General features: G+C 50.3%; 1 protein-coding gene across 1 annotated transcript in view; it reads right to left on the reverse strand.

Annotated features, from left to right (window-relative positions):
• QRSL1 (glutaminyl-tRNA amidotransferase subunit QRSL1) overlaps positions 1 to 20,377 on the reverse strand; it is a 132,989-nt gene that overhangs the window by 20,244 nt on the left and 92,368 nt on the right. The window contains exon 8 of the mRNA XM_073576082.1: positions 12,507 to 12,699. Coding sequence (XP_073432183.1) covers positions 12,507 to 12,699 — 193 coding nt within the window. The remainder of the gene's footprint in view (positions 1 to 12,506; positions 12,700 to 20,377) is intronic.

Genomic DNA, 20,377 nt, shown 5'->3' on the forward strand with positions numbered 1-20,377 from the left:
TGGTTGTAAAAGGTGCTCGGAGAGGACCAAGTAGCTGCCTTACATATCTGGTCGATTGAGACTCCTGATCTCTCTGCCCACGAGGTTGCCATGGCTCTGGTGGAATGTGCACTCAGCTTGCTAGGAGCCGACCTGCCCTTCGAGGTGTATGCTAATGAAATGGCTTCCCTAATCCACTTAGCTAGCGAGCCTTTTGATGCCCTAAGGCCTTTCCTAGTGCCCTGATAGGAGACAAACAGGGCATTATCTTTTCTCCAGGGCTCCATAACCGCCAGGTATTCCAGGAGGCATCTCCTAACATCCAGGGTATGTAATTTCCTTTCCTTCTCATTAGTTGGATTAGGGACAAAAGATGGCAGGACTATTTCCTGTGTCATATGGAACCTGGAGGCTACGTTCGGTATGTATGCTGGGTCAGGTCTCAGTATTACCCTATCATCTATTATTTGATTATAAGTGGGAAGCCTAGATAATGCCTGGATGTTGCTTACTCGGCGAGCTGATGTCAGTGCTACCAGGAAGGCTACCTTGAGGGACAGGGTCTTTATGTTGGCTGCTGCAATAGGCTCGAACGGAGCTTCTGTCATGGCTGTGAGAACTAGGTTCAAATCCCAGGCCATGAACCTCTCTTTCCATACTGGCCTAGATCTATCTGCCGTTTTAATGAACCTGTTGACCCAGTAATTACCGGCGATGCTGCAGTTAAAGAGGGCCCCTAAGGCAGACACCTGAACCTTAAGGGTACTTGTGGAAAGCCCCATGTCCAGGCCTTTTTGGAGGAATTCTAGAATCTGATTAATCGGGGCTGCTTGACCAGCCACCATGCCACCAAGAGTCCTGAAGGAATCTTTTCCAGATTCTGACATAAATCTGGGTTGTAATAGTTTTCCTGCTTTTGAGTAGGGTATTAATTAGGCCTGCAGAGAAACCTCTATCTTTTAGTAGTGTCCATTCAAAATCCACGCCGTCAGATGTAGGCCATCCACCTGAGGATGGTAAACTGGGCCCTGGAATAGGAGATCCGGGACCTCTGGCAGGACCCACGGATCGGACACTGACATCGTCCTGAGGTATGAGAACTATGGCCTCCTGGGCCAGAAAGGAGCGATCACTATGACCCTTGCCTTGTCTTTTTTGACTTTCCTCAGCACGAGGGGTAGCAGGGACAGGGGAGGGAAGGCATATGCTAGTTTGAAGTTCCATTTTACCAGCAGAGCGCCTACAGCCAGAGGACCCTCCCGGGGATTTAGTGAGCAAAATTGCATCACTTTCCTGTTTTCTCTGGTGGCAAAGAGATCCACCTCTGGTTGCCCCCACTTTCGCACAATCAGATCGAAGATGGCGGGGTTTTAGGGACCATTCCCCCTGCCTCTGACTTAGGTAGTCTGCTGCGATGTTTTCTCTCCCTTTTATATGCAGAGCTGTTAAGGACAGAAAATGTTGCTCAGCCAGCTGAAAGAGACGATCTGCTATGTTCCTCAGGGGTCTGGAACGAGTCCCTCCCTGGTGGTTGATATAAGCCACGGTGACCTGATTGTCGGAGAGTACTCGTACATGATGACACTGTAGATACACAAGGAGCTCTTTAAGCGCCTGCTCCACTGCTGTTAACTCTTTCAGGTTAGAGGACATTTCTACTTGATGATACTCCCATAGGCCCTGGACTAAAATCTCCCCCATATGTGCCCCCCAATCGGAGGGACTTGCGTCCGTGGTGACTATGCGGGTTAGCTCATATTCCCATGGAACCCCCCTAGATAGATTATTTTCATCATGCCACCAATTGAGGGATTCTATAGTGTCTCGTGATAAGGTTAACTGACCCTCTAGGCAACCCCCTAGGATTTTCTGACATGTTAAAACGTCGCCCTGTAATTTCCTTGTATGGAACTGGGCCCACTGGACTGCTGGGATGCAGGACGAAACGGAGCCCAACAGGGACATGGCCTTCCTGAGGGACATGGTGGGGTTATTGGAGGCGCTCAAGACCTGTTGTTCTAGGCAAACTACCTTTTCTGGGGGCAGATGGCATTCCTGGATTTGGGAATCTAGGATAAGGCCCAAGATTTGCTGGACTCTCCTGGGCTGAAGACGAGATTTTTTGACATTTAGCAGCCACCCCAGCCGTTCCAAGGCAGACATTGCTTCGTGTAATTGCTTCCAACAATGATCCACTGTCTTGCCTACAATGAGGAAATCATCTAGGTAGGGGACCACTAGGATATCTGACTCACGTAGATGAGCCATGACCTTTGAAATAACCTTGGTAAAAACCCAGGGGGCGACTGCAATACCAAAGGGAAGGGCACCATATTGAAAGTGCTGGACTGACCCATCTAAGTGAACTGCCATCCTCAGGAAACGCTGATGAGCCGCGTAAATGGGAATATGGTAGTAGGTGTCTCTTAAATCTAACACCACCATAAAGCAGTTTTTAAACAACAATTTTATTGCGGAGTTGATGGTTTCCATTTTAAACGGGTGGTTAATGAGAAAATTATTAAGGGCTTTCAGGTTAATAATAGTCCTAAAAGGACCCGTCCGGTTTACGGACCAGAAACAGAGGGGAGTAGAAACCTCTGCCCCTTTCCGCCTCCGGTACTGGCGTCAGAACCTTTTTGTTACATAGGTCCGGAATTTCTGTTTCCAGAGCAGTCTGCTCTGATGGAGAAGATCTGAGAGGAGTGATCGTGAACCTGTTTCGGGGAACCCGGGAAAACTCTAATCGAAGACCAGTGGCTATTAAATCCAAGATTCAGTTGCTACTGGAAATTAGGGACCAGGCTGGGTAGAATCTCTGAATAATGCAAAAGGGTCTAAGGTATAATCATAAAGAAATATCCCCTAAAATGATACTTTATTAAATTTAAAAATAACCAAAAAATTGGTTATGCACCAAAAGCAAAAAGTGACAAAAATCAAACCAAAAAAAGTGTTCAAACAAAACCCCAGTAAGGGAACAACTAGGCCTGGCCGCAGGAAGGGCAAATCCATTAAGGATATGCTAGTACACAGCCAGTATAGAAGACCAGTGACTAGTGGGACATGGCTGGACCTGAAACCTCGTGGTTTCTTTAAATGTGGAGACTGTAGCTTTTGCAAATTTATGAGACCTGGGAAGTCCTTCTGCAGTTCAAGCACAGGGAAGTCTTTTTACCAGAGGGATTTCTCGAACTGTAAAACCACAGGGGTTGCCTATATGGCCACCTGCTCCTGCCCTAGAGATTACACAGGGAAAACCAAGAGGGAGTTCAGGAGGAGAGTGGGAGAACATCTTGGTGATATTAGGAACCAAAGGGAGACCCCACTCGCGAAACATAAGAGGTTGTGCCATAAAGGTGATCCTGGTGAAATTAAATTTAACATAATAGAGCTTGTGAATATTAATCCAAGAGGGGGGAATATAGATAAGATGATCCTGAGGAGAGAATGTTAGTGGATATTTAGAATGGAGTCCCTGGAGCCGAAAGGATTAAATGAGCAATTTTCTTTTGCCTGCTTCTTATGAGTGATGACTGATGGATGTGACCCTTTTGAGTCTATCGGCCTGTAGGGAAGGTGACCTGACGGACGGACGGACGGACTAGTCAGAGTGAAGAAGGAAAGGTTTGCACAGTGTAGGTAGGTGTCAGTTATTACAGTGGGGAAACAGCTAGGAAAGTGTAGTGGACGTGCAGTACCTTGGGTTGACCATTAGATGGCAGGGAGGAGTGTGAGCAAAGGACTTGACATCAGCTTAGGGCTTTAGAAACAGTTGGTCATGGGGGGCGTGGTTACAGTGACAGGGGACCGGGAGAGCTATAAATACTGAGGGAGGGTTCCAGAAGGTTTCAGTCCTCAGGGGGAGCTCCAGTGACAGGAGGACTGCGACAGTCTGTGCGCTGTGAGGAGAATCTAAACCAGGGGGACTGAGGAGAGAGAACGTCTGAGGGGTGGTCCTGACAGGAAGAACCGCAGAAGGGACGAGGCACTGGGTGTGAGACACCGTATTTGACACGACGACTGATTAGTGGAAGCGCTGTTGGTTTACAGGCCTAAGGCGGCCACAGTGACGGACCTGTCAGGAGCGTCGACGAGTGAGGAGGGGACGGTGTGTGCAGACACGTCCCCAGCATAAAGTACGGTGTGAGAAGCGGCTCTGGAAACGGAGGGCCGACAAGGGAAAGTGTATTGCTTGGAAGTGCAGTATACTGTGAAGGCTGTCAAGTGGACGGCCAGAGAATAAACTTGGACCTGTTGCACCCAGAATCTGCCTCCATCGTGTCTCTGTTTTTATCTCTGCGCGGTAAGAAGAGGGACCACCCCCCAGCTCGGCCCACCCACCTCTACATTTGGCGTAGTCGGCAGGATCGCCGCCGCTAATACATCATCTTCTGCGGCAGGCCTGCCTTAAAGGATGGAGAAGGGCTTGAACTGTGCTGCTTGGATAATAAATGCCTGTGGATTACAATTGGCTTACCTGTGGATTACAAATTGGGAGCGCTGTGGTGACTCCGTGGTGCTGACAGAAGATCCGGGGCGGTATCAGGTGCTGCGCAAGATGGCGGCATTACTACAGCGCAGGGGAGAGGTCCGGGTGTTTGCAGTCGTGTTGAATGGACTGGGACCCCCTCCAACGTACCCCCGTGGACAGCAGTATGTGCCCGGAGGCCGACGCTCCCATGTACTGGACCCTGGCAGATGGGTGGAAAGGCCTGCCGACGCCCCACCCAGCAGGAGTGGCGGCACAGAAGAAGGACTTGGCTGTGGCTGTTTGGCGCCATTCGATAGCTGCCCCACGGACGGTATGAGACGCTGTGGGTGTCGGGGCCTCGGCTGCCTAGAGTGGCAGTGGCGGCAGGGGATGGAGCTGTGCCAGGAGTCGCCCTCAGGACCACGGGCAGGTAGCGGGATGCTGGGCTGGGGAGCGGAGCCTGAGCGGAGTCAGCGAGAGCGGCCGCCACCAATACCAGCAGAAGACTTCCCAGCGGAGCCCCCGAGTCTGGGGGAAAGGCCCGCAGGACAGTGGAGCGGGGGACGGAGGCTGCGGGGGAAGCCGCGTGTTGATGTGATGAAGGCCGCAGCGCCGGGGAAGGTGAGAGTACCCCCGGCACCACCAGTGCCTCCGCAAGCGGCCCCCACCATTCTGCCACAGCACGCGGTCTCCAGCATACCGGAAGGTCGGGCTGCAGAGGACCCTATGATATATGCAGAGTTGAGTGAGGCCCCTGCCCCCGTCCCTGAGCCATCCCGCCCGGAGTCACCAGGGCGGAGCTTGTTGACAGAAGATGCGTCTGTGCTCTCTCGGCCGGAAAAACCGCCATCACCAGAACCGGCTGTCACTCCGGCTCTGCTGGAAGTATTGGATGCGGCCTACCCTGCGGCCGCGGTTATGCCTGCATTAGAACCGGCTGTGGCCTGTGTGACAGGCCCTGTGGACCAGCCCCCCGGAAACACGGCTTCTCCCATCCGCCATCCGGCCCCAGCGGCTGCTGAGCCGCAGAAATCATCGGCCGCCTCTGATCCTCGCCCTTTCTCGGCAAGGTCCCACCCACCGGACTCTGGGACTGGTGCGACACCCTCTGTCTGGGTTGCGGAGGTGATTAAACAAAAGAAGATCCGGGAGCAGGAGGTATGGAGCCTGCTTCACTCAAAAGGGGAGGCTGGCATGGCGGTGGAAAGATCCCGGGGACGGCTGGTGTACACCAACACGGACAGGGGTACGGCTTCATTCGTGACCAATCTGGCCAAAAAGTGTACGTGAATGTAGCATCCATACGTCATGGCCGCGCCCTGAAGGAAGGGGACTTCGTCTCCTACTATAAAGAATACTGCCCCCGCGGGTATTATGCGGTGGCAGTACTGGCGGAGCCCGAGCAAAGCGGACCCCCGTGAAAAAGAACTGATATGGACACTCTCGGTTCCCCCAGGAGTTCCACGGTTGTGGAGCCCTCACCTCTGTCCACTGAGAGTGGGATAGACTGTCAGGAGTTCGATGCACCGTTGTGCAGGTTATAAGGACAGTTGAATTTAGAAAAAAATGTTTTTGTTGTTGTTTATCTGATGCAACTATTCTCTCTCTCTTTCTTTCTTTCTTCTTTCTATGTTCTTTATATACGAAAATATGTTTACCTGACAGAACGGGGATACGGAGAAGCGGAGGAGTGTCCAGGTCCAAGGAAGGGGGGAGGAAGAAAGAGGATCTGCAATGTTATGTTGTTATATGTTGGTTTTAAAAGCAAAAGAAAATGAAAAATAATTATAAAAATGGGTACTTGTGATATTGTAAAGTTGTTTTGGTGTACAATATGCACAAGAAAATGCAACAGGTCTGGGTAAGGGAAGGTCTGGGAGACCGGGACGCCGACCATGACATGTTATTGAAAGAAAGGAAAATGAGTTGGAAGACGTGAGGAAGACAGCCGTCCTAGGTCAGGTCCCCAACACCACGGACACCCCTGAAGGAGGAAGGCGGGCGCTAGTAATGATCTGGAAGGTAAGAGACCTCGATCATGGCGTACCGAATAGTGGAAGGTGACAGTAGGGGAGAGTAGGGGAAGGTGCTCGCCATAGAGAGAATATGGGTGTACCTAGCCCAATTTGAAAGACGTTGTCATGTGGCGTGCGCGCTGGTGAGTAGCAGTAGGCTGCTCAGAGCATAGTGCTCCCAGTATGGTTCGGCCCCCGCAGATAGTGGGTTTGGCTCAACAGCTGGTCCGACAACAGAATGTAGGTGTAGCTTCAGAACGATGAAGGCAGGGATGACGATTGTCGAGGACGACAATGGATAAAGGAAGGGGGAGTGTAGGGAAGGTGACCTGACGGACGGACGGACTAGTCAGAGTGAAGAAGGAAAGGTTTGCACAGTGTAGGTAGGTGTCAGTTATTACAGTGGGGAAACAGCTAGGAAAGTGTAGTGGACGTGCAGTACCTTGGGTTCACCATTAGATGGCAGGGAGGAGTGTGAGCAAAGGACTTGACATCAGCTTAGGGCTTTAGAAACCGTTGGTCATGGGGGGCGTGGTTACAGTGACAGGGGACCGGGAGAGCTATAAATACTGAGGGAGGGTTCCAGAAGGTTTCAGTCCTCAGGGGGAGCTCCAGTGACAGGAGGACTGCGACAGTCTGTGCGCTGTGAGGAGAATCTAAACCAGGGGGACTGAGGAGAGAGAACGCCAGGGGGGTGGTCCTGACAGGAAGAACCGCAGAAGGGACGAGGCACTGGGTGTGAGACACCGTATTTGACACGACGACTGATTAGTGGAAGCGCTGTTGGTTTACAGGCCTAAGGCGGCCACAGTGACGGACCTGTCAGGAGCGTCGACGAGTGAGGAGGGGACGGTGTGTGCAGACACGTCCCCAGCATAAAGTACGGTGTGAGAAGCGGCTCTGGAAACGGAGGGCCGACAAGGGAAAGTGTATTGCTTGGAAGTGCGGTATACTGTGAAGGCTGTCAAGTGGACGGCCAGAGAATAAACTTGGACCTGTTGCACCCAGAATCTGCCTCAATCGTGTCTCTGTTTTTATCTCTGCGCGGTAAGAAGAGGGACCACCCACAGCTCGGCCCACCCACCTCTACAGGCCATCCCAGATTTTGTTTTGTTTCCTCGTTAATGGAGGATTCTCATGTATTATCATGAAATATTGCTTATAGTAAGTTCCCTTTACCGCCTGCCTCCTTTGATAGTTGATATTCACTGATTAGGGGTGATTTTAATTTAAAATAGGAGGATGTCTGCCTAATAATATAAATGAGGGATTAATTAATCTCCTACTCTGTAAATAATATAAGAATCCGCTAAAGTCTGGTCATATAATACAGATAAGAGGGCGAAACCAGCTGATATGTAGCGCCTGACCGGAGATATATTGGAAGCGGGGATAGTGATCTCACAGAGAGTAAGATGAGAGATGTCAGACATCTTTATGGAGTCCTGAGCATGCGCATTGAGCGCTGGACAGACAGGATGCTCTGCCTCTAGTGATGCCGGTATGGCGATCACAATTTTAGTGCTCTGAGTTTGCGCAGCAGAGCGTCGGATGACGCGATCTGTGAGTGCACCGCGATTCCACCGTCATCTGCAGCTGGTGAATGCTGAGCATGCGCTATAGACTATGTCCTGGTGAGATATGCGCATGGACGGAAATTGAGGGAGTGATCACGGTATGACGATCTGGATGGAGATCTTAGATTGGTCACATAGCGGTGACGATTTCGACATGCGCATTAGGAGCATGGGGAGGACGCCATACCATGTCAGCACAGGTGGGCGTACACTTATATGCTGATAGCGGCGGTTTTAAAAAGGGAATTGAGCAAGGTATCATTACACTATTGCACCTTATTTTGGACACATGGCATCGGACTATCTGGCCTCCTGATGAGCCATTAAGGGCGAAACGCGTTGAGGCGTTAATTAACCCATGACGTGTGGTGGCTGACACAGATGAGTATCGCTGTTGCAACGCTGTGTTTTTCTTTTTTACATATATGCTGGCATTAAGTTGTAAAGTGTCTATCTGAGCCATGGATGAAAGCTATAGGGCACCAAGCCATCTATGATAGTAAATGTACTGGTAACACAGTTGAATATCGCTGTTGCAATTCTGTGTTTGCTGCTGACATGCTAGCATGAATTTCTATTTGAGCCATATATGATAGCCATTGGGCACTAGGAGAGTCAAAGCTATAGGGCACCAAGCCATTTATGATAGTAAATGTACTGGTAACACAGTTGAATATCGCTGTTGCAATTCTGTGTTTGCTGCTGACATGCTAGCATGAATTTCTATTTGAGCCATATATGATAGCCATTGGGCACTAGGAGAGTCATTATCTCCATTTGGCATTAATTTGAATCTAGTGACTGTGGTATTTGTAAGAAAGTATCCTATGATCACAAGATCAATAATAGTTTGTGTGTGAAAAAAGAAATACTTTATCTAAAATTTCCCCCTTGATACCACCTGTTAATGTGGATTGAATGTGTTCTATTGATTTTAACTATAAGGGACGTAGGGCCCTCCTTAGAACAGTATCTATATTATCTAGAATTAGGGGTACCCTTATCACCGGGTAGAGGATAACCCTAGTGGCTGCAGGGTACATCAGGGCCCCTAGGGACAGCCATCGTTGAGCGGGGGCGCCACAACGTCCCCCCTAGGGTGCCAACCTCCGCGGCCAGGCAGGTAAAAGCTCAGGATATCTAATAGGGATGCCTAGTTGTTCCCTTACTGGGGTTTTGTTTGAACACTTTTTTTGATTTGATTTTTGTCACTTTTTGCTTTTGGTGCATAACCAATTTTTTGGTTATTTTTAAATTTAATAAAGTATCATTTTAGGGGATATTTCTTTATGATTATACCAGGCCGGGTAGAAGGCAGATAGTCTACCCCCTACCGGAGCAGTTAGTCATTGGGCCGGTTTCTTGGCCTCCCGGGACACTCCTTCCTTGCGCCCCCCTGCTCCAAACATAAAGCCTGTACCTCTCCTTCTTCTGTCATCCCATCTGCCACGATCTCTGGACGACCTTCTACGAGGATAACGTCTCCAGGTGAAGGGACATCTGTAAGAAGGGGTTGGTAGAGAAGGGAATTTCTCCTTATCATCTCCCGCTTTTTCTAAAAGCTCGTCTAAAACTGGCCCAAACAAATATTCCCCCTCGTACGGGATGGAGCAGAGACGAGACCTTGCCTGATGTCTCCCGGCCAACATTTTAACCATAGAGCCCTTCTTGCGGCATTGGATAGGCCCGCAGCTCTGGCCGCCATCCTTGCTGAGTCTGCTGATGCATCGGCTAGAAAGGCTGCCGCATTCTGAATTATTGCTAAGGACCTTGAAATGGACTCTAGAGGCACCATCTTCAAGTTGGGACCCCAGCTGATCCAGCCAGACCATCATGGATCTGGCCGTGCAGGTAGCTGCAACAGCTGGTCTCAAAGCGCCAGCCGACATCTCCCATGTCCCTTTCAAAAAGGAGTCCGCCTTCTTATCCAGCGGATCCTTTACAGAGGTCTCAAAGCGCCAGCCGACATCTCCCATGTCCCTTTCAAAAAGGAGTCCGCCTTCTTATCCAGCGGATCCTTTAGAGAGGCCATGTCATCAAAAGGGATGGAGGATTTTTTGGAAGCCTTAGCTACGGCTGCGTCAAGCTTCGGCACTTTGTCCCATCTGTCCACCAAGGGGTCATCGAAAGGGTATCTCCTTTTAAAGGCCGGTGGTATGGAGCCCCTTTATTCCGGCTTCTTCCATTCTCTATCTACCAGATTTTTTACCTTGTCATTCAATGGGAAGGATCTACGTTTTTTCGGGTCTAGGCCCCCAAACATAAGATCCTGTGCTGACAAATCTGGTTTAGCGTCGGCCACCCCCATGGTGGATCTTACAGATTTGACTAAACGGTCCATTTGATCAAGGGCAAAGAAAAAGCGGTTAGAGTCTTCTTCTGAAGATGAAGTCAAAGAGGACGTTGCGGGCTCTGAGGAATATTCGCCTCTCCCCGGGGCAGCTGAGCAGTCTGATTCTGAGACTTTTGCAGTTCTACTCTTTTTCGAGGATTTGCCCTGGGATACGGATTTTAGGGAATCCTTCATCTCAATCCTAGTGATTTCCCTGAGGCTCGTGGTGAAGTGAGGGGTTTATTCCGCCACCTGTAGGGGCGGGGAAAGCATAAGGGGCTATGTCCTTAACCTGTTCGATTTTTTTTTTTCCCCCTACCGTCTGTCGCACGCATGGCTGACACAATTTTTTAAGGTAGGCTTCTGGCAAGGGAGCACTGCAAAGGCCACATTCATTGTTTTTCCTCTTACCAGAGCACTTCTTCCCATAAGAGACAAAATATAAGGGGAACACTGCATCAGGGTACATTCACGAAGATCTCTTACCCAGGCAGTAGGAATAGGTACCGGATCACGGGGGGAGCGAGTTGGATCCTTTGGTCTGGAGGAACTCTTGCGGCTAGACTGCGTGCTTCGTCCTCGACTCTTCAACTGGGAGTCTGGGTGGGACCTCTCTGAGGAACACTCCTGCTCCTGTTCTGCTGGATTACCGGGGCTTCTGGCTCAGCCATTGCTGTACTGGGCCAACCGCAGCCCTGCAGCAGTCCTGCGCTCCTTTTATCCCCCGGACGTCCGGTTAGCAGGGGTGTGCCAGGGGTTACGTCCCCACCCACCCCCAAACGGGAACCCCCACGGCCCCGCCGCCGATATCCATACCGCCGTGGCCCGGCGGCACACAGGGAGGGAGAAGCCGGCCGGCACCCTACTTCTGGCCCGGCGGCTCCGGCCCCGCCCCCTCCGCAGCGTCACTTCCGGCTCTCATTCTCGGCCTCCAGCAACGCACGGGGACGCGCAGGCCAACAGCGGCGCAGCGGCTGGCCAGGCGCGACCTCCCCCCACACCACACCGGCCGGCGCAGCAGATCGGCCCGGATGGGGGACGGCCGCAGGGAGCTGACCCGGAGGAACCCCGGAGGGCTGGGGGAATACTTACATGCCAGCGCTGGCATAGGAAACGGCCATCCTCCGGACCCCGTTCGCACCTGCTCCGCACGCTGCCGTGGAGCCCTACTCTGACCCACTGCGGCGCCTCCAGGGACCCGGCACTGGCCGAGGTAGGAGATCCTCTCGCTACCTGGGTCGGACAGCCGGCCTGGAAATTCCTAAAGTCCATACTGGCATGATCTGTAGGGAATCCCGTCCTCCAGGAACAGGAAACCAACTGATGCGTGGGAGAGGTGCCGCCCTTATGTATCTGTAGGTTGTTCCTGTTCCTGAAGGGCGGATCCCCTCTCTCAGGTGGTGCTGTCATGGACGATCGAATAAAGATCAGGTAAGGATCAGGAATTCTTTTTTCTTCTTCAGAGGGATCAGCAGGAGCACAGGCAAGCAGCAGTGATTTCAGTGATGGCATTGGCTTCTGTGGCACCAGCACGGCACACGGATGGACAGAGTGACCGCCCTGTACAAATCCGAAGCTAGATTGAGGATGTACAAGGCGGTAACTTACAGATCACAGCATATCTGTGCGCTCTGATTGGTGTGATAGTCAATCGCACCAATCATAGCTGGCCCAGGAGACTACATGGTTGCCAGACATCAGCCTACGATCGGTGCTCTTACAGCACCGATCCTAGGCTGGACATCAGTGTTTCAAGCAATCTAATTGCCTGACGCACTGAGAAATGCAGCCATTGGCTGTTCAGGATCGAACAGCCTATCACAACGATCGTAGTTGCGGAGGGGGTGCATCGCCACCCCCTGGACGAAGGCACCATGTTCCCTGATGTGAGAAACAGCAGGGACAATCGTGCGGTTGCCGCGTAATTAGTCGCGGTGGTTGCATGATTGACACGATGTACATGTACTGCAACAGTCAGGAAGTCCTTTCCTGATCATGACGTACATGTACTGCAATTGTCGGGAAGGGGTTAAACAGATGTATATATGACAGTAAAGCATTTCAGAAGTTACAAGTACCAATTCAATAGATCGCATAACCTTATTATTGTGAAATGAACTAATATTTACCATATTCCAGTCCATCAAATCGAGCCATATTTGAAGCGACCTCAGCTGTACACAAGACATGGTAGCAAACAATAGAATAGCGTGTGTGAGGCATTGAAACCTCAACCACTCTGGCTCCAGCATTCTCCAACATATCTGCTGCTTTTGTCCAGAGAGAGAGTATTTCTGTAGATAATCCTGGGGCATGATATTCCTTTAAAAAAAAATAAATAAAAAAAAATACACAGAAAAGTTCCAGAGTGTAAAACAATAACTCATTAAGATTGATATAAACGCAAAAATACCAAAAACATGCCGTTTTCTTTAATGCTCAGCATCTGAGGCTATGTGCACACGCTGCGGATTCACCCGCGGATTTGTATCTGCGCATCCGGAGGTAAAACCGCAGGTAAAATGACCTGCGGTTTTACCTGCGGATTGGCCTGCGGTTTGCCACCTGGACAATGGAATAGGTGGCAAACCGCAGTGGAATCCGCAGAAAGAATTGACATGTCAATTCTTTCTGCGGATTCAAAACTGCAGCTTTTTCGCAGTTGAAAAACCGCAGCATGTGCACAGCGGATTGTAAGTCACATAGACTTACATTGTACTGTACACTGTCTGCAGAACTGCTGCGGATCCGCAGAGGCCAAATCCGCAGCGTGTGCACATACCCTAAGGGTTTACGAACTTGCAAAAGCGCTCCACAGAGTACCTTCAGAACTCTGGGGGATAATTTCTCCATAATACAGCTTGCAATTAAACTTTTTGCACTCGTATCATATCTCTGAAAATTTAGGAGGAAAACTACATTAAGAAAAAATAACAGTATAGCCACAAAGCGGATAATTGTGGACACTGTGTAAAGACCCTTTGAGTTCATTTACATGTACACTAAACAATCGCCGATTAGTGGACATTTACCTATCGGCGGTCATTTAACAGTCTGAGAACACAGGCTGACCGAAGTCAACGATGCTCAGTGCGCAGAGGAAGCCACTGTTCTCAGCAGTGCAATTCCTTTACATTTACACAAAACGATGCGCTGGTGAGAACGTTGATCTTTTATGCTGATAATTTCACCCAATGAACAACTGTTTTGCTCGTTCAGCGGGTGATCAGCAGCCTGGTACAGTAATAGATTATCATGAAACAAGAGTTTTCATGAAAGCTGGTTCATGATTCTATTTCAGTGTAAATGCAGCTTTATTCTATATACACTTTTACTTGTCAGAACAACCTCTGGAACACAAATGTGTTCCAGAGCTGGTATAGGGGGATGTCCTTTTGTCAGCTGTTTTAATAGCTTTAGCAAACTGGCTTTAGATTTTTTTTTTAAAGCCGGTTGTCCAAAATGTAGAAAAAATAGCAAGTGTACTAATATAAAAAATAGGGATTTTTGTGGTACTCACCATAAAATCCTTTTCTCTGAGATGCTCATTGGGGGACACAGGACAGTGGGTGTCTGCTACTGCCGCTAGGAGGCTGACACTAAATGAATGAAAAAAAAAGTTAGCGCCTCCTCCGCAGTATACACCCTCACACTGGCTCTCAGCGAACCAGTTCAGTGCAAAAGCAGTAGGAGAATAAAAAAAATCAATTTTAATACAGGTACAACATGTCAAGAAAACCCACCTATCAAAAAGGAAAGTAAAAAAGAGACATCAGTCTAACAGGGTGGGTGCTGTGTCCCCCAATGAACGCCTCAGAGAAAAGAATTTTACGGTGAGTACCACAAAAATCCCTATTTCTCCTTCGCCTCATTGGGGGACACAGGACCATGGAACGTCCTAAAGCAGTCCCTGGGTGGGAAACTGACCCAACGGTTTAAGCTGTAAGTACCAACTATCTATAGGTGTGCTACCGCTGCCTGGAGAATCCTTCTGCCCAGACTTGCATCTGCTGAAGCCCGAGTATGGATATTGTAGTACTTTGAAAATGTATGTAGACTAGACCAGGTTGCAACCTTGCAAACCTGTTTGGCTGATGCTTGAGGCACCCACCGCCCAAGTGGAGTGTGCCCAGATCTCTGCTGGAACAAGTGTGCCCCGACGCGGTAAGATTCTTGAATAGCCAAATGATTCCATCTGGCTATAGTCGACTTTGAAGCAGCGAGTCCCTTCCTACGACCCTCAGGGAGCAGGAACAAGGTGTCTGTCTGATGAAAGGATGCCGTCCGTGACACATAGCTCCTGAGAGTTCTCACTAGATCCAACGTATGAAGGGCCTTTTCCACACTGTATACTGGTGCTGGGCAAAACGAGGGCAAGACAATGTCCTCATTAATGTGAAAAGAGGAAATGACCTTTGGTAGAAAAGGAAGGGCCGGCCTGAGAACCACTTTATCCCAGTGAAAGATCAGAAATGGGGCTTGACAGGATAGAGCAGAAAACTCCGAGACCCACCTGATTGACTTTATAGCAACGAGAAAAAAAAACACACTTTCCATGAGAGGTATGTCAATGAGACATCCTGCAGTGGTTCGAACGGAGATTCCTGCAGAGCACATAGGACCAGGTTAAGGTCCCAGGCATCCAGTGGTGCTCTATAAGAGGGTACCACGTGGGAGACCCCCGAATGGTACCCGTGGGAGACCCCCGAATGAAAGTTTTTACCTGCAGGTTGGAAGCAATCCTGCGCTAAAATAGGACAGATAAGGCTGAGATCTGTCCCTTGAGGGTGCTCGGTGCTAGACCCAGGTCCAGACCGGTTTGGAGAAACGCTAAAATGTTGGGAATGGAGAAAGTGAGTGCAGGACGACTGCGGTCTCTGCACCTTGCGAAAAAGACTTTTCAGGTGTGGTGATAGATACGTGCCGAGGTGGGCTTCCGAGCGCTAATCATTGTAGCGACCACATCCTGGGAGAACCCGGCTTGGGTCAGGATCCAAGATTCAACGGCCAAGCCGTTAAACACAGGGCTCCTGAGTTCTGGTGGTAGATCGGACCTTGGGAAAGTAGGTCCGGATGATCTGGTAGCCGCCAGGGGACCTCGGCAAGTAGTTGCACTAGCTCCGTGTACCATGCCTGATGAGGCCAGTCTGGGGCGACCAGGATTACTGGGACTCCTTCTGACTTGACCTTCCTGATGACCTTCGGAAGCAGTGGTAGCGGAGGGAACACGTACGGGAGGCGAAATTGGTTCCATGGCAGAACCAAGGCGTCCACGGCGAAGGCCTGTGGACCCCGGGACAGAGCGAAAAACTCGGGCACCTTGGCGTTTAACCTGGAGGCCATCAGATCCACATCTGGGGTTCCCCAACGTTGACAAATTTGTCGGAAAGTTTGCCGCCCAGTTCTTTACGCCTGGAATGTGGACTGCCGAGATCAGAGAGTGATTTTTCTCGGCCCAGCGGACGATATGTTTCACTTCGTGCATGGCCATCCTGCTGCAGGTGCCCCCCCTGGTGATTGATGTAAGCCACGGCCGTGGCATAGTCCAGTTGAATCCGGACGGGGCAACCTGCCAGAAGATGATGAAAATGCAGCAAAGCCAACCGGATCGCCAGCATTTCAAGAAGGTTGATTGGGAGGCGCGTTTCCTGAGGTGACCAACGTCCCTCAGCCGTGTGGTGAAGGAAAACAGCTCCCCAGCCGAGGAGACTGGCGTCGGTAGTGACCACCAGCCAATGGTCCGGGGGAAAGGACTTTCCCTGAAGGGAAGAACTTAGCGTCCACCACTTGAGTCCCTGTCTGACCTGAGTGGACAGCCGGCAGGGGTGGTCGAGAGAAAACGGGCTCTTGCCCCAAGTTGGCAAGAGGGCGTGCTGCAGGGGACAAAGATGAAGCTGGGCAAATGGAAATGTTTCCATCACTGCCATCATTTTCCCCAAGACCTGCATGCCGAAACGTACAGTACGAGAAATTGGCTGGCGGAGTACCTGGACCCCCTGCCGGAGGGCTAGGGCCTTGTCCCAAGGGAGAATTATCAACCCTCGGGAGGTGTCGAAGATCATTCCTAAGAAGGAAATCTTCTGAGCTGGAACAGGGGAAGACTTTTTCAGGTTTACCAGTCACCCTAGTCGGGAAAGCGTATCCAACGTAATGTTGACGCATTCCTCGCAAGCTTCGTAAGAAGGAAGGACCTTTGACCAGGAGGTGATCCAAATATGGCAAGTCGACTATGCCCCAAGAATGCAGGATGGACATGACTGCCGCCATGACCTTTGTGAGTTCCCTGGGGGCGGTGGCTAGCCCGAAGGGCAGGGCTGTGAATTGGTAATGTAGGTCGCGGACAGCAAAGCGTAGGAACCTTTGATGCAAGGGAAAAATGGGGATATGAAGGTAGGCGTCTTGGATGTCAATAGAGGCCAAAAATTCTCCCATTTCTATTGATGAAATGACGGAGCAAAGGGACTATCTGGAAATGCCCTATTTTTACAAATCTGTTTAGAAGCTTTAGGTCCAGAATGGGCCTTAAAGTTTCGTCCTTTTTCAGGACCACAAACAGATTCAAAGAGAAACCCTGAAATTTTTCGTTTTCCGGTACGGGAATGATAACTCCGTCGTGACGGAGTGATTCAATGGCTTTCAAGAAGGCCCAAGCGTGTGCTTCTGCTCTGGGAGGATGAGAAAGAAAAAAAACATTTTGGAGGGTGGTTGACAAATTCTATTTGGTACCCAGAGGACACCAGCTCTCTGACCCAAGCATTGTGCACGACGGCGAGCCCGACCGCCAACTCTGCTGGTGTCGACCAGAAAATGCCTTGAGTCATTTGGTTGAAAATCTGTGGAACCTACAGTAGATCCCTTAAATTTGGACTGTTGGGAATGTTTTTCCCCAAAGGATTGGATCTGTATGAGATTTGACGATCTCTGTCCTGAGTGGGTCAACCTGAACCGGCGGGGTTGGCCGATGCGGTCCACCCGGGGTTGCGAAAGGACCGAAAACGTGCCTGCAGCTGGTGACAAAATGGTCGCTTAACCCTTTGCTGGGGAAGAAAGTTGCTCTTCCCCCTGTGGTGTCTGAGATGAGTTGATCTAGCCTCTCACCGAATAATCGGCCGCTCTGGTAAGGCAGAGAAGTTAGAGATTTCTTTGATGTTGAGTCAGCTCGCCATGTCCTCAACCACAGAGCTCTCCTGATGGAAATAGCATTCGCTGCGCAGTTAGTCGCGTCCAGGGACGCATTAATCAAGTACAGTGCTGTGCAAATTAATTGGGACAAAGCATTTTTTTTTTTTTTAAGTAAAATCGTAAAGTTGGTTACCAGTCAGTGATTCAAACCAGTTTTAACTGCTTTGAACAGGCACTCACACCTATTCAAAGCAGTTTAAACTGGTTTGAATCACTGACTGACTGGCCGTTCCCTGTGTCGCTGCACTATGTCCTCAAACTCCGGGTGAGTGCTGAATACTCTATGAGGCCGTTTGGCCGGTTTAAATGACGACACCTTGTGGCCTTTGGTCAAGTTGGATTCATCGTTAATCTCTAGGGTTTGATTGACGGCCTCAATGAGGCTTTCAACTGTCTCCTGGTAACCAGGCGCTTCCAAATTGAGGGGCCCATCCGAATCGTAATCCGAGTTCTGCTTGCTATCGTACACTGGTGAGGGTGAGCGAGAGACGGAGCTTATGGATGCCGAGGCACCGGACGGGCTGGGAGACGCTGTATGGGTTCGTTTCCCCGTGTCTGTCTAGAGTGAGAGCGGCCCCTGCGAGCCGAAGGCTCCTGTGAGGTGGAAGGTCCTTCTAAGACAGGCGAACCACTGTCGCTACCCCTATTTGGGGCTTGAAGGGACTCGATTGCTCTCGTTAAAGATGCCATAGACCGCGACAGAGACAAAGCCCATTCAGGGAAACTAGGTACACTGGGCTCGGTCTCAGGGGAGGGCGCCTGGGCGCGTTTGGAATCGCAGGCTTCGCATAATTGCCTGCTCTGCGCCTGCAGAAAAGCGGACCGACAGGAGGTACATGAGGCAATAACATTGTTTGTGTCTTGGCCCTTCTTGACATGCTGTACCTTTTTAGCTGATATGGCCTGCAGCTGCCGGAGCGGTGTATAAGCAGAGTGCAGCTTTTAGCGCAGCTTCTGAAAATGGCGCTGCAAAAGAAGGGGGGTGCAGCACTTACCCCGGTCCTATGCCACTGAGTGTTCTGAAAGGCTGCAGAAAATCCTGCGGCTTGTTCCTGGTTTCAAAAGAGGCGCCTCTGTACGAAGCGTCGGCGTGTGGGTGGGTCCGCCGGAAACAGATGTGCCTGGGGGCGGGACATCCGGCCGCGGCCTAGTACAGGCCAATGCCTGGGAATAAAGTTTCGGCGCCAGCCGGAGGTCACGGGTGGGGCGGCGTGCTTTGGATGTCGCACGCTGGTAGTGGCGCCAGTGCTTGCGGGCGGAAGCTGCACTCCGCTGATGATGAGGACGCCGGCCGTGCTGGGCCCTCGTACTGGCCGGAGGATACTGCCGCCAAGGGGAATGCCCCTGCAGGAGCCCTCCCAGCCCACCCTCCTTCCTATGCTCTCTGCTAAACCTCATGGAGCACTTCCGAGTGCAGATCCACCAGGTTTGAGGGGAGGGGGTCTGTTTAAAGAACAGTGCAGGCACCCTTAATCCGTCTTCCCCTATGGGGGATGAGGAGAGGGACCGTCCGTCTCCTTCCATCACCACAGTCTTAGCATTGGTGATGCAGTGAGGGCCGCACGGACTACTCATGCCTCTGTACAGCCCAGGGTTTCTGTACCTTAGGGTGGTCAGGGCTGTGTCCAGCATAGTGTCCCACATCGCAGGAGAGGGTACGTGGAGGCGACACTCCACATGCTTGCCTGTTGTTGGTTTGGGGAGATCGGACCCTTTCAATAGGGTTCGTCGCCCCTATCTCGTCTTCATGGTAAAAGAGGGGGAAAAAAAAGAAAACGTCTGAAAAAAAAAACCAAAAAAAAATCGAGACATGTGTGCCTCCTATGGAGCGTGAGGGTGTATACTGCGGAGCTAACTTTTTTTTTTCGGTTCACTTAGTGTCATCCTCCTAGAGGCGGTAGCATACACCCACTGTCCTGTGTCCCCCAATGAGGCAAAGGAGAAATACACAAGACTCAATTCAACAATAGATGATGAAGTGGAGCAGCTCAGGTGGGCACGTAAAAGACTTGGTTTACAGACCTTTAGCGATGGTAAGCCATACCAGCAGGTGACACAGGCATCAAGCACTAATCTCATAAGTCACAGTGCCACTGGTATCACTGCTTAAGAGTACAACTTGTAGGGTTTCCCACTCTAAGGTAAGCACTAAGGCTATGTGCCCACGTATGCAGAAAATTTCTGCATGAAAACCTGACTCCTTCCCAGAAAACGCGTTTTTCCCCACGCGTTTTTGCGCAAAAAAACCTCGCGTTTTTGATGCATTTTTTTCTGCGCATACCCAGTCTCATAGAAAATAGCTAGAAACGCGGATCTTTCCGCAAAATTAATGAGCATGCTGTGTTTTTTTACAGCGATAAGTTTTTTTCACGGAAAAAAAACGCATCAATATGCACAAAAAGTGCAAAATGCATTAAAATGAATGGGATGCTTCTTTTAAGCGATTTTTAAGCGTTTTTGCTGGTAAAAATGCTTATAAAATGCAAAAAAAATGCTTACGTGGGCACACAGCCTCAAGTTCAGCCAGTTACCGGATTCTTATGTCAAAACAATGGGAGATTTTTGAACTCCATAACCGTGGTTTTTTTTATAATGAAGCACAGCCTTTTCCCGGCACAAAAAACGGCTATTGTCGATTACAACCAGTGATACTTACAGTTTGGTGCACACTACCTGTGCATATTCCTCTCAGAGAGATTCTGACTTGTCTGTCTATCTCCTGCTTCGACACAACCCTCCCCTAGCTGACTGACCAACCAACAAATGAACAAAGGGCCTGGATGTAAATATAGCTAAATAGGTGCACATAATTAGGACC

The sequence above is a fragment of the Dendrobates tinctorius genome, unplaced genomic scaffold (assembly GCF_039654945.1).
Source record: "Dendrobates tinctorius isolate UK_male_01 unplaced genomic scaffold, ASM3965494v1 ptg000046l, whole genome shotgun sequence".
Taxonomy (NCBI): domain Eukaryota; kingdom Metazoa; phylum Chordata; class Amphibia; order Anura; family Dendrobatidae; genus Dendrobates; species Dendrobates tinctorius.